Here is an 11701-nt window from a genome sequence, read left to right on the forward strand (position 1 = left end):
GCCCGAGAGCTTGGCCTGCGACGACCTCCCCGTCTACGACCGCGGCGTCTGCATCTCCCCCGAGGCCATCGTCACCGACCTGCCGGAGGGTGAGCGCCCCGGGGGTGGCCGGGGGAGGGAGGATCCCCTGTACCCCCGCGGAGCGCCCCGGGCGGGGGACTGCGGGACCCCTGCCCCGGGAGCCTCGCTCCGACGGCTTTCCCTTCCCCGCCGCGCCTCTGTTTGCAGATGTGAAGTGGACGGACTTCACGCAGGGCGTGCTGGTGCCGGAGAGACCCCTGGAGCCCGACTGCCGGAGCCGCGGCCAGGGTGAGCCTCGGGCACCCCCCCACCTCCCCTTTCCCGGAGCCAGGTTCCCTCTGACACCCCTCAACTGTTTCCCCTTCTCTTCCTCTGAAGAGCGATGCAGGTGCAAAAAGACAAAGCCTACGCTGTCGACCTACCTGGCCAAGAACTACAGCTACAGTAAGTGCAGGGGTAAAAAGGCTTCACTTTGCCCATCCCACACCTCTCGGCACCCCCCGCGAATTGGGCAGCTCCCTCTGGGTGCTGCACCCACACCAGGCCCCAGCCAGCAAGTGCAGTGTGAGGACACCTCTCCACCACAGCCCTCCTGAGTGGGTCTTGGCTCGAGGACACCTCACTGTCCTCTTCCAAAACCCACCACTCGGGCACACCTCGTGCGGGCATTGCGCAAATGGGGCTGTATTTCTGATAAAAGCAGGGACATGTCAGAAGTGTGCTCCGGCATCAACAGGGTGCTTGCAGGAAGGGTGCTTGCTGCTGTAAAGGTCACCCCAGCACGTGCAACAGTTACATCTCATGTGAGCATGACCCTGTGGTGCTCGGGCAGCTCCTGTTTTCATCCAGCAGGTGGAATAAACAGGGGTTTATCACCTAAATAAAACTTGTAAACGTGAAGGAAGCTGAAGCAAGGTAAAAAGTTATTACTTAGGAATCCTTATATTCTCTTAGCCAGAGTTTCAGCTGGGGCAGAATTGTCAGAGATTAACTGAATCCAGTGACAATTTGCACCAGCCAGCCAAGGAATTGGCCGATAGTTTTATGATACGTTGCATGACATATTGGCAATATAAGTAAGTTTTCACCTCTCCTCCCTCCTGGCTCCCCAGCCTCTGGTTTTCTGATGCTGGGAGTCAGGAAGAAGTCTGATGAAGATTAGGTAAATACCAGAATGAATATCTGTAACATCAACAGAAAACCCCTGTTAACTATGAATTTACCATGCAGTATCATGGTCTGTTGTACTTTATGTTTTTTTTCCTCAGATAAAAGTTGTTTCTTCAAGGGATGTATTCAGTTTTTATGCAATAGGGTAATTATATCCAGTCAATTCCTATTTACCTGATATCAAATGAAAGTCTGTAGTTATTTGCTTCTTTGTTAGTATAGGGGAAAAATATCTAAACTCCAGTTTGGTGGGAATAATCAAGCTGCACATCTGACTTGGGTAATATACATTTTTTGTCTTGGAATTTTGGTGCATTTATGTCATATATTCTTTCTATATAGTTCCTTAATCCATCTCAATACAACATAGTGATATATTCAGGTGGGACAGTAAATTTCCACAGTTGTCTGAAATATATGAAAAAGCAGTGGTGTAAAATGACTACTCCAAAATGAAAGGCAGGTGTTAGCTATACAAATTCTGATTCCAGTGGCTTCAGGACAATTCCATTGAATTTGTGAAACTAAGATTTTACTTTTGAGAGGTAGATTTTTATTTAATCTGTAGATTTTTATTCAGTCACTGAAACTGAAATCCTTCATGTGTTTTGTGGTCGTTGCACATGTCCTGAAAAAGTTAGCACCAGATTTCATTAAAATTGCTGGTCTCTTGTTTTCTACATGTGAAGTTTATTCCAGCCTTTTATAGGTCCATTTGAAGGCTTTTGACCTGGTGGCTGCCAGGGGTGGCGTCGATGCAGGCTGATCACCCTGTGGTACATACACTTCTCATGCTTCTTTCACTGAAGAATTTTGTGATAACAGGACCCCTTATATTTTGACATTTTCTACAGAGAAAGTCCTCAGTGTAATAATCATGCTTCATTTCTCTGACTTGGTACTTCTCACAAGAGAGAAGGGGTGAAATGCTGCCAGGGTTCGCAGGTACAAAGTTAGCCAGGGATCATCCTCAGAGCAATCTACAGAGTTCCACCTTCTTGTGTCCATGCAGACATGCAGTTTTCCTCAAAAAAAAAAGAGGTAAAAATATGAATTATTGTGTATTCAGAGTGAGAAGAACCTGTTTCAGAGTCTATTTTATATGAGGATCTTATTATTGATGGACAATCCAAAGGCAGAAGATGAAAAACATATAGACTGAGTAAATCATGACAATCCTGAGTCTCTTAGTTTTTGACTACGTGTTTCAAACCTTCTTTTCCTTCTTATATTTAAGAAAATACTTTAGTTCCTGGATGCAGCCTACAGGGAAATGATTTTATTATTGAAAAGACTGAATTCAGTCTGTCTGTGAGGTATATTATTCATTACTTAATTGGAAATAGCCAGATGTGGCTATAGAACGGGTCCGATTTATGCGAGGGGTTGTTCAAGTCTGAGTCAAAGGAGCTGTTTGTGTGTGTGATTCCAGGCGAGATTGCTTGGCCTGATCTGGCAAAGATTTAAGCACATGTTTAATTTCACAGTTGTCAACAGTCCCACTGAAAAACAAATGGGGATCAGGCCTCTGTTGTTCTAAGCCACTGTATGTGCCCACACATGAAGAAGTAGTTCTAGTTTCACAGTGAAACAACAGCTTTAAATTTAATACGTTTTCTTTAATTTTGAGATGTGTTTAAATTTCTGAGATCGTTTGTTGTTCTCACGTCTCTGTTTTTCTAATTGCAGTCATTCACGCTAAAGTAAAAAGCGTAGAAAGAGGGAGCTGCAATGAAGTAACGACTGTAGTTGAAGTCAAAGACATACTTAAGTCTTCGACGCCAATTCCTCTGTCTCAAGTGCCTCTTCTTACAAATTCCTCCTGCCAGTGTCCACCTCTTCAGCCGAAGCAGGATGTTCTCATCATGTGCTATGAATGGCGCTCGAGGTGAGCCTTGGCCACGGGGTGCAGAAAAATATTATAGGCGGGAAGGAGGACCAGCAAAGCTCCCTTCCTCATCATGAGCATGTTTTGCTGATAGTTTTTCTTAGGGTAACTCACACATACACCCACATGTTTCAATTACCTTCGCAATTAACTTTTTCCACTTAATCAGCCTCAGCTCTGTGCCACAATGGGGTGTTTACAAAACCTGGCTTACACATGGGGCATAAACACTGGCGGCATTAGGTGCTGACAGCGTATTGTTGAATGCATCATGCAGCAGTTCAGGCATCTCCAGCTGTTCAGGAGTGTTTTTCTAGGACCGGTTTCCATAGGTATGAGCTGCTTTGTGTGCTACAAGCCTGATGGTGGCTGTAGATGGTGGTCCATGTTGGCAGGAGCACGTGGAAGGCATAGTTCTGCCTCACCGACCCCAGGGGAGGGTACAGGAGATGATACACATCTCCAGTCTGCAGAGCTGCTGCAAACAGAGCCAGGCCTTCTCTGCCAGCATATCCATACTTCGGACTGGTGCCATCAGCGAGATGTTTGTGATCCCACAGCTGTGCCGGGACCAGCCAAAGCTGCAGCCATTGGAGCTCTGGCTCCGGATGGCAGATGAAAAGTAAATACTCTGAGAGCAGCCTGCCAGTCCTGCTCTATGATTAAAAGACAAAACAAAACTAACTTTACCAGACTTCATCTGGCAGTCTGCCTAGCCCCAGGCATGGAAGAAAATCCAGCATGCTGGTCTGGAGGGGAGGGAGTGATGAACCACAGCTCCCTTTTCTCTCTGGGTCCTTGAAGCAGAAGGGGACATCCCATCCCTGTTTAGCACCCCAAGTGTACCAGTAGCAACAGACACCAGAGGGACAGGTTGTGGCGTGGTAGGTATGTGTGCCTGTGTGCTGTGGGTCAGGGGTAAGGCTGTTTGTCAAATGTGCGGGCTGGTTTTGCATACAGTGATGTGACTGTTAATTGATCACGTGCACTTTTAGGGACCATAGAACGTCTATGTGCAGAACTTGATGGGCCATATCCATATCTTCAGTGAGCTTTCTGTTGATATTTTAAAAGCATTTTATAGATGTTTCTAAAAGTTGCTATCCGATACCTTATTAATTTAGCTTTTTTTTGGTGTAAGCTAAAAGGCACAGTATTTTACTATTACATGGCACCTTGCTCCTTCAGGTCTGGAAGTGTTTCACAAAGATTAATTTAGAGCCCTTCAGTTGTGTTAGCCATTTTATGGATACATGCCCTGAGTCACACGGGAGGACCACAACCAAGATTGTGATCGAGGAGCTCTGAGCTGCAGGGCTTTCTTGGAGAGGACCCATAGGGAGCTGTCAGGGAGGGGAGATTTCAAAAGTGAAAGATCTCAGTCTGCTTCTCCATTACTATGGAAAAACACACCGTTCACTAAATATTTTGTGAATATTTTGGTTTTTAAAGGTCACTGAGGTTTTTAATTTCATATAGTGTATTAAAATGGATTTGAAAAAGAAACATAAACTATTATGTGTGTTTCCTGTTGAACTCAGTGGCACACAAACAGAAGGTTTTGAGTTACAGCCGCTTTTTAAAATGCCATAAGGAAAATTGGTGAGACTCTATCTCCACTGAATTCAGTGGCAAAACACCCATTGCCTGTCAGTAGGGTTAGGGTCTCACTCAGTTGTTTGACCTGAACAGAAGCTGCATCAGATGTACACCGTGCTGTGATTTCACACATCACGATGTAGCCTTAGCTTCAATCCTATATGTTAGTTCTCTAATCTCTCTTCAGAAAGAAAAGGCGATGTGTATCGTGTTGGTCTTGATTCTCCAGGGCTTGCACTCACTGTAGTCCTTTTATATTTGAGCAGAGTGTATGCACAGTGGCTAATGGCTGCGAGTGGCAGCATTTTGTACTCTTTTTGAACTGATATGAGCAGCGATGCTGTTCATGGAAACTGGAGGTCAGGCCCTGCTACGCTGTGTAAACCTCACCCACCAGCAAAGCACTGTATGAAATAATGTGAGTTTGTAAAGATATTTTGATGTTTCCAGCCACCACTGATGTCTAAGTAAAGCCTTCCAGAATTAGGGAAAAAAAAAAAAAAAAAAAAAAAAAAGAGAGAGAAGAAGAAGAAAGTTAAAATAGTTAAATAGTTAGCTGTAGAGGAGATAAAGAAATTCCAGCAGTCATGTGCTATAAAATAGTTGTTTCTGGGTTGGGTCTTAGAAGGTGTGACATCAGACTGCTTTAGAATAAACTATTTTAGAAGCTGTTTAAGGCTTATACATTTAATAGTTACATTTTTGTTTTGTTCTTTTCACAACACCTACACTCAGTATTTTCATAGAGGAGCTAGCCAGATTTCAGTCATAGGCAAGTATCACTGCCCAAGCATCTTCCAAATTCACTTTAAATCATTCATTAAGTAGTTACATGTAGGAAATACATAATACCATCCTCAGGTATTTATAGGTAGAAATGGGGACAATTGTAACTGATCAGATAATGTGTTACCATTCGTCAGCTGAGCTGTATTAACTTTTTTTTTTTTTTTTTTTTATGATTCAGAAGTGAAATACATTAGTTTAAACTCTTCTTCACACAAACAGACACACACAAATACATAGTGGGCATAAGTAAAAATGTATGTACATATACATTTAAACAGTTTCATGGGATATTACCCAACATAACTTTTTGTTAACAGTGATCGTCAGGACAATTTTCCCCTGCAGAATAGCTAGAGGTGAAGACAGAGGGCTCTAAATGTTTTCTCAATACTGGCCATGCGCTGCAGTTCTGGATGTAAAATCTGATTTCTTTTGAAAACTATTTTCTGTTTTTACAGAGTTTAGACTAGAATTTCAGAAGTATCAGTGTAAACATGTAGAAATCCATTAGAAAACATTTAGGGATGGAGAAAAGTATTTTTCTGCCTGTCATCCTGTACACTGTCAGTACCAGTACCTGCTGGTGCATTTCAACCTCAGTCTGTGTTAAATCATATGGAATGAAATGTCAGGAATCAAAATCAGAGATATGTATAACTTGTATTTATTTCTTCATTTTCAGGCTGATGCTTCTTGATGGATGTCTAGTTGAAAAATGGAAGGATCAGCTAAACAAAAGATTTAAGGTAAATACAACTGAAGAAAAGAATGCTGATAATCTTGATAAAAAGTTAAACATCTTGGTTCTACTTCACCATTGAATAACTTGCTTGACTTTCAGATATCTGTAACACCTCTGGGTGTTATTATTTTCATGTCAACATTTTCTTACCTCATAATTACATATAAGTGCAAGTGAAAATTTGAAAATTTGTCTTCTATTTTAGGGTCTCTAAAATTTTATTTCTAATTTATTTTTATTTTTTCTGCAAATTGTGCCTAAATAGGATGGTTGGATGATCTTTGTGTGGACTCTGGTTTATTACAATAATGACTCTAGGTATTTCTTCCATATCAATGCTAAGGCGAGTAACTGTCAGACAGGTGATAGGCAGATGAACGCATAGTCCACATTAGGCAAGAAAGGAAGTTAAAAATCCACTGCACTGGATAAACAGACTTTGCTGCATTAAAAATTGCAGTCTGGAGACACAGACTTCTCACCAGTTTATTCCCACTAAAGATCCACTGAAAGTATTGGACATCCCCTCACTGGCTTCAGGGAACACTGGAAGGCAAAGTCTATAGTAGAGAGACCTGGGAGGCAGGAGCAGCAGGTGCCCCTGCTTTGGGAGCTTCACGATGGCACTTGTTATCATTCCCTGCTTATAATTATCCTTATAATGGAAAGAAAGGGTGGATCAAGACAATGTCTGACTCTTCCTCATACTTTTAGAGATGGAAGAAAGTTATTTCTGGAATTCAGAAAAGGTTTCAGAGCATTAGGGACATACATGTATGTTTATTTTAATTATGAGCTGGTTGGCAATTGATAGAGAGGAGGAAAAAAGATGCATGTATCCATCAGTAGAATCTTTTAGATTACAGGCCAACTTCTTGCAGGAAATTGTATTTGATGCTTTTATCATTCCCTTTTCTCCTCACTTACTCCTCTATGTGTGAAAAAGAAAACATGCTTTAATTCTTTATAAAATAATCACATTGCAATTGCATATGATACCATGTGGGATTTAGGAGAATACTGACGTATAACTCGGACTCTTGAAATCCCTTAGCTGTCAACTTAATGGCCTGTTACTCTCACACAGTGTGTTTTAGTGGCCTCCTCACTCTGTTTTGTCATTTCTAATTGTGTCTTGAAACCTGTTTGAACATTAATTTCTAGACTGTCAAATAGACTCATGACTGCCAAGCAAAATAATTCTCAAAGCATGTGTCATTCCCTCTGATATTAATAGTTTCATAAATTAAATTCTCATTTAAACATTTTTGAGTGGGACACACCTCAATGCCTGCTGATAGATTTTGTTTCATAAAGATGCATTTAATGACCCTGACTGCACAAAGATAGCCAGTATGGAACTAGGTATCACCGTGGCTTCATTTTAATGCCCATCATTCATCTCTGAAGATTTGCATCCAACTTCTGTCTTGAGTTACCACTTAAAATGTATGTTTTGAGCTGTCTGTGGACCACAGAAGACAGCTGTTAACATAACCACAACATGGCTGGTCTCTTCTTTAGCCCTGACAAGAGTCTGAGCTGCAACAGGGTCAGTGCAGACATACTAAATAGGAAAACTGGACAGTGATTCTCTTGCTCTGGTCACTAGGCAAAGCCCCTGTCTTTGGGAGTTTCAGAAGGGAAAGTTCATTAATAGAAGCGAGAGGTGAGACCCTTTCCAGGTTCTACTATGTACCTTCCTTTTCTTTAAGTATTTATCTTCCTAGAGATGGAAGACTGCAGTCTCTACTGCAGTGTTGTGGATCTCTCCATATTTTGGACCACCTAACTACTTAACCTCACTGTAAAAACCTGTTTTCTAACCATTGCACTTTTTGGCTTGGAAATCTAACAGTCCCATTGGTGGGCTCGCTGATCTGATTGCTTTTCAGAATTGCTCAGGGATGCTGCTGAATAGAGCTGAAGGTGCATTATTCATAACCATCCCATTGCAAGTCTGAGCACTGCGATTTCACCGGTCAACTCTGTTGTCTGTCCATAGCATAAGCTCTTTCTTGCCCAGTCCTCTCCACCCCGGGGAAAACCAGAAAGTAAATACTACTTTCCCTTGTAGCTGTGTGTTTAAATATATATTGTGAAAGGATAGTGTGCTTTCTGCAGACTTTTCGAAGGAAAAAATCAACTATCATGTTCAGTAAGACTTCAAAGAAGGGGTTTACAAAGGAGTTCCAGTGTGCAAATCTTGTCTTTTTGATGGCAAGGTGCCAGCTCCCCTGGATTTCTGAAAAGGCATGAGATGTACACTCACATGCAGCCTGCACATGAGATGTGCAGTGTCGTTTTCATCGACTGGTGTCATGGAAATTCCCACACCCCAAAACATGCAGCAGGTTCTCCCCGCAGACAGCCATAACATACTGACATCAGTGGGCCTGCAGAACAGATCACAGAGCTGATAAGAGCAGCACTAGTATTAGTGGTTCAGGATAGCTTTGATTAAAACATAATTATTTATGAATATGTCCTTCCCTAACTCAGCCTCTTTGTCTTTTGTATTTCCACAGAGGTGGGAACAGAGACTGCAAGAACAAAAGCTGCGAACAGCCCGCAGTAAGAACCAGAATGCAGGACGCAGTGGTCGGAGTGGAGCCCCAAAGCCATCAACCAAGAACACCAACCCGCTGGCCAGTGGCCCCAAAAAGGCCATTAAAATAAGAAATGGCCAGAAAGAAATCAACCCTAAAAAAGTATGAGTGTGAAATTTCCAAAAGGAAAGACTTTCCCTGCACGATGAGGGTCACGATCTGGCTTGATCGGCATGTTTTAGTAATCCAGAACTCATCAACTTAAAAACTCATGGCAGTTTCTACATAGATGTTCTTGCTGCACTTTACTTTTAAAAGGTTTGCTTTTCCTTTTAAGCCACTGCAAGCCATAGAGCATAGGTTTGCAGCAATATGTGGTAGGCATATTCGAGCTGACTGAGCTTTATCCTAGGGCTCTGGTTTACTGCTGGAGGTAGGTCTAGCCTTGGCTGCCAGAGGTTTGCACTCCTTGTGCCAGCTGCCTGCTCTGCTTCCATGCCAGAGGTTGGACAGCTGCATGGGGCATCTCTTATCTCCTCAGAAACCGCACTGGTGCAGTAGTTGGTGAATTAGTCTGGTGAGCTGAGAGCCGGGGCAGCTGAGGAGCAGCAGAGGGATGGTAACCTCTGGCAGACATCTCGGGCAGCAGCTACTGCAGCTGCTGGAGCTGAATCTATCTGCTATTTGGAATCACAGCCCTTGTTCAGAGAGTTCCAAAGTGTAGTTTACTGATAAGCATCTGGGTATGCATTATGTGATTATTTTTATGTGTGTGCCAAAAATATGCTTACAGTGTTAGTATTTGATCTTGTGGGTTTGTATAGCAAAAATGCATTGAAAGCAGACATTTAATTTTTTAATTGTACTTCAGGCTGGCTTCTGTTGTTATAATTTCAAACATATTTAAGCATCTAATTGAAAGAATCAGTATTTTTTAAAAGGACAGATTAAAGTGAAGCAGATCTGTAGAATTCTTAAAAGTAACACGTTTGCTGTAATATAGCTTTGTTATGAAAACTGGAATAGAAGCATTATTCTAAACATAACTGACAGCTACTGTACAGTATTAAGGAGAAGATAGGTCTTCATGTGGCTCAGTGTTCGTTTAGATAATTTTTTATCATTTGGCACCATGTTTATAAATCTCTCTGATACCAAATAAATAAATAAATAAATAAATAAATAAGGCTTGTCTCTATTCATGAACTTCTCAAAACAACTGGCTGTTCTCAGTTTTCACGATCAGAAATTAACATTTACCCTGCAAAGGGTCACAGACAAAGCAGATGCTTTTATTTATATAGTAAGTTTTACTCACTTAACATTTGCCATGTGAGGTATTAAAATAGCAAAGGTGATTCAAATCTAATCAACATCCTTCCAAGATGGTATTCATTCTATTCCTCCCAAGATGTACTTGGATGAGGCAGCATGGATAGCACAGTCTGATTTCTGTGTAAGAAGATCACCTAAATTAACATCATAAGAGCTCATGATAGACAGCTGAAAAACCTTCAAGAATTCCTGCAATGAAAGCAAGGACTAGACTTGACAGTTCTGGTATCTAGAAAACAAATTAGCATTTCTGAAATAGAGAGTGTCTATATCAGAAAAAGAAAAAAAAGTTGTGGGGAGGGTAACATAAGGAGTTATGATTGGTCATGTCAGTATATTGATCTTTCTCATTACAAGAATTCCAATGAAATTTGCCTGCATGAAATTCAAGGGAGAATGTGCTGGAGTGATTTGGGTAGCAGCAGTAATATACTTGGTAATATGGTAACATGAGCGGAAGACATAGATGCCAAGTTAGAATGCTTAGAATAAAGGGACAGAGGTGTTACAGAAAAATGGAATAATAGTGTATAGGGTAGTTCAGGGGGGAAAAGCCAACTCTATATGATCATTGGTTGAGCTTCAAGCAGTTCATTAAAACGTGCAAAGATCAGCATTCCCACTAATACTGGACAGATGCAGAACTTTATCTTCATGGAACATCTGCAGAATTAGATCCAAAATTCAATCCAGGTGCCAGGAATGCTGAGCATATATATTGCATCTATTAACCTGAGCGGGAATTATGTGTGTTTGTCATGTCTAAAACAGACCACAAACTTAGGTGCCTAAATACCACAGGTGAAATCTTAATCCTGTGCAATAAAATGGAAAAACTGAAATAGAAATCATAGGAGACAGAATTTCCCTGCAGATGACTAAATTAGATGAGTTTGAAAATGCTGACTTAAGTAAACATGATCTAAAAGATCAGTATGATTGGAAAGCTTCTAAAATAATTTTGTTTACTATGTAGCATGAGTTTTTAAGCTTTGTTTACCTATTGATCCAATTTGAAGTACCCCAGTGTGTACGGTTAGACATTAAAAATGAACGACAGTCGTATCAACGTGATGTTGGAATAACAAATACCAAAGTTGTGGTATTTCACTTTAAGAAGTTTTATTGTGAACATAGTCAAGTGTGGTGTTTGTTGACTGTCTAGCTAGCTAGACTTCATCGCAACATTACATCTTATTTTAGAACTGTTAAAATAAAAGCTTTTTCATTTTTTGATATTAAAGAAAAAGATGTAAATGTTATTTTCTCCGGAGAATTGTCACCATTCCTCCTGTAAGTTACTGTCATTAGATTGACCATTCCAGTACATTGGAATAAACTTTGATGAACCGAGCCCAGTGTTTTTCCAAACTCCTTGACATTTTAATGTATGCTTTTTGTTGACTCACTTTCATTCTGATATGGTAAAAAATATGGAAGAAGGAAAGGAAATAGACAAAAAGCAGAGGATATCATAATACAAAGAACAGATGTGCAGACAGTGCGGATGAATTGGTAAGGCAGTGTTTTTCCAAGTCCACTTTTTTCTACTTTTTAAGAAGCCATGGGTCAACCCAATTCAACACTAATATAAGTGACTCCACTTTG

The 11701-nt window shown here is 41.1% G+C and overlaps 1 protein-coding gene across 1 annotated transcript in view; it reads left to right on the forward strand.

The window, feature by feature from the left end:
* SFRP4 (secreted frizzled related protein 4) overlaps nucleotides 1-11366 on the forward strand; it is a 31813-nt gene extending 20447 nt beyond the window's left edge. The window contains exons 4-9 of the mRNA XM_026843819.1: nucleotides 1-89; nucleotides 229-309; nucleotides 400-465; nucleotides 2881-3079; nucleotides 6150-6213; nucleotides 8738-11366. Of these exons, the coding sequence (XP_026699620.1) occupies nucleotides 1-89; nucleotides 229-309; nucleotides 400-465; nucleotides 2881-3079; nucleotides 6150-6213; nucleotides 8738-8926 (688 nt within the window). The 3' untranslated portion in view covers nucleotides 8927-11366. The remainder of the gene's footprint in view (nucleotides 90-228; nucleotides 310-399; nucleotides 466-2880; nucleotides 3080-6149; nucleotides 6214-8737) is intronic.
* Nucleotides 11367-11701: the final 335 nt, after the last annotated feature.

The sequence above is a fragment of the Athene cunicularia genome (assembly GCF_003259725.1).
Source record: "Athene cunicularia isolate RWA chromosome 2 unlocalized genomic scaffold, athCun1 chr2_part2, whole genome shotgun sequence".
NCBI lineage: Eukaryota > Metazoa > Chordata > Aves > Strigiformes > Strigidae > Athene > Athene cunicularia.